General features: G+C 60.8%; 1 protein-coding gene across 1 annotated transcript in view; it reads right to left on the bottom strand.

Annotated features, from left to right (window-relative positions):
• Nucleotides 1–17: 17 nt before the first annotated feature.
• LOC104278027 (low-density lipoprotein receptor-related protein 2-like) overlaps nt 18–1,097 on the bottom strand; it is a gene marked incomplete at its 5' end in the record, with an annotated part of 12,196 nt that continues 11,116 nt past the window's right edge. Inside the window, 2 exons of the mRNA XM_009874871.1 lie at nt 18–261; nt 483–883. Of these exons, the coding sequence (XP_009873173.1) occupies nt 18–261; nt 483–883 (645 nt within the window). The remainder of the gene's footprint in view (nt 262–482; nt 884–1,097) is intronic.

The following is a 1,097-nucleotide window of genomic DNA, read 5'->3' as shown; positions in this document are numbered from 1 at the left end:
TGCCTCAAGAGTGGGCACTATGCCAGCACTGGGCCTGGGGAGGGATCTGCATATTGAGGAGGGGCCTCAGGGTACCCCACAGTGATGGGGAATTTCTCCCAGGGCCTGCTCCAGATGCTGCTCACCTCTTTCCCATCATAAGCTTCATTCACAAAGGTATCACTCTTGGGGGGAAGCTCTTCCTCCTCTTCATCCTCTTCCTCGGGGTCGCTTTCACGGTGGTACAAGGTCAGCACTCGGGTGGATGCAGTGCTTGAAGTCCTGAGGAGGAAAAATGTACATTGGGGATGGCATGGTCATCTCCTAGAGCTGGGGCAGATCCAAAGGTCCTACCACAACTCCTGGTAACAGTCTGTTGGGGTCATCTGAGCTTTCCACATAACCAAGGAGTGCCCCAGGACACCATGACGTACCTGGGCAGGGAGACCCTGTCCCTTTCCATCCCTGGTTTGTACCTGGCCCAGCTCAGCCCCGCAGCTCACCTCCTCCGCCTGTCCCGCCTCCGCATGTAGGCCAGGGCCCCCACAGCAGCGGCAGCGAGAAGCAGGAGCACGGCCACCCCCAGGGCAATAGGTCCTCCCTCTGCCTCCTCACAGTAGTCACCACGGTAGCCCAGGGCGCAGTGGCACGTCACTCGCCCAGCCTCGATGGCGCACTCCCCACGCAGGTTGCACGTCTCGCTGCTGCATGGCACGGCCCCCAGCACCTCCTCAGTGCTGGGGGGTACCAGGAAGGGCTCTCCTTGCTTCTGGGGGCCAGGGGCTGTGGGCAGGCTGGGGCCGGGCTGATAAGTCTTGGGTGCAGCTGTGGGTAAGGCTGGTTTCTGTTCTTCCAAGTGGGACATTACTGATGTTGCCACCATAGGGACCCGAGTCCCCACCTCCTGGATGGATAGGGGGAATAGATCAGCAGAACCCTAGGTGAGACCGCTCCCCCTTCCTAAACTGGGGGAGACTGGGTAGGCCCTCCTTGTGCCCAGCCAGGACCCCTGCACCCTCAGCCACGGGCAGGCACTTACAGTCAGACTCATCAGAGCCGTCGACACAGTCAGGGTGCCCGTTGCAGACCTGCTCTGCAGAGATGCAGCTCTGGAGGTC

This window comes from Apaloderma vittatum, unplaced genomic scaffold (assembly GCF_000703405.1).
Source record: "Apaloderma vittatum isolate BGI_N311 unplaced genomic scaffold, ASM70340v1 scaffold26298, whole genome shotgun sequence".
Taxonomy (NCBI): domain Eukaryota; kingdom Metazoa; phylum Chordata; class Aves; order Trogoniformes; family Trogonidae; genus Apaloderma; species Apaloderma vittatum.
This window is presented reverse-complemented; position numbering and strand designations above follow the sequence as displayed.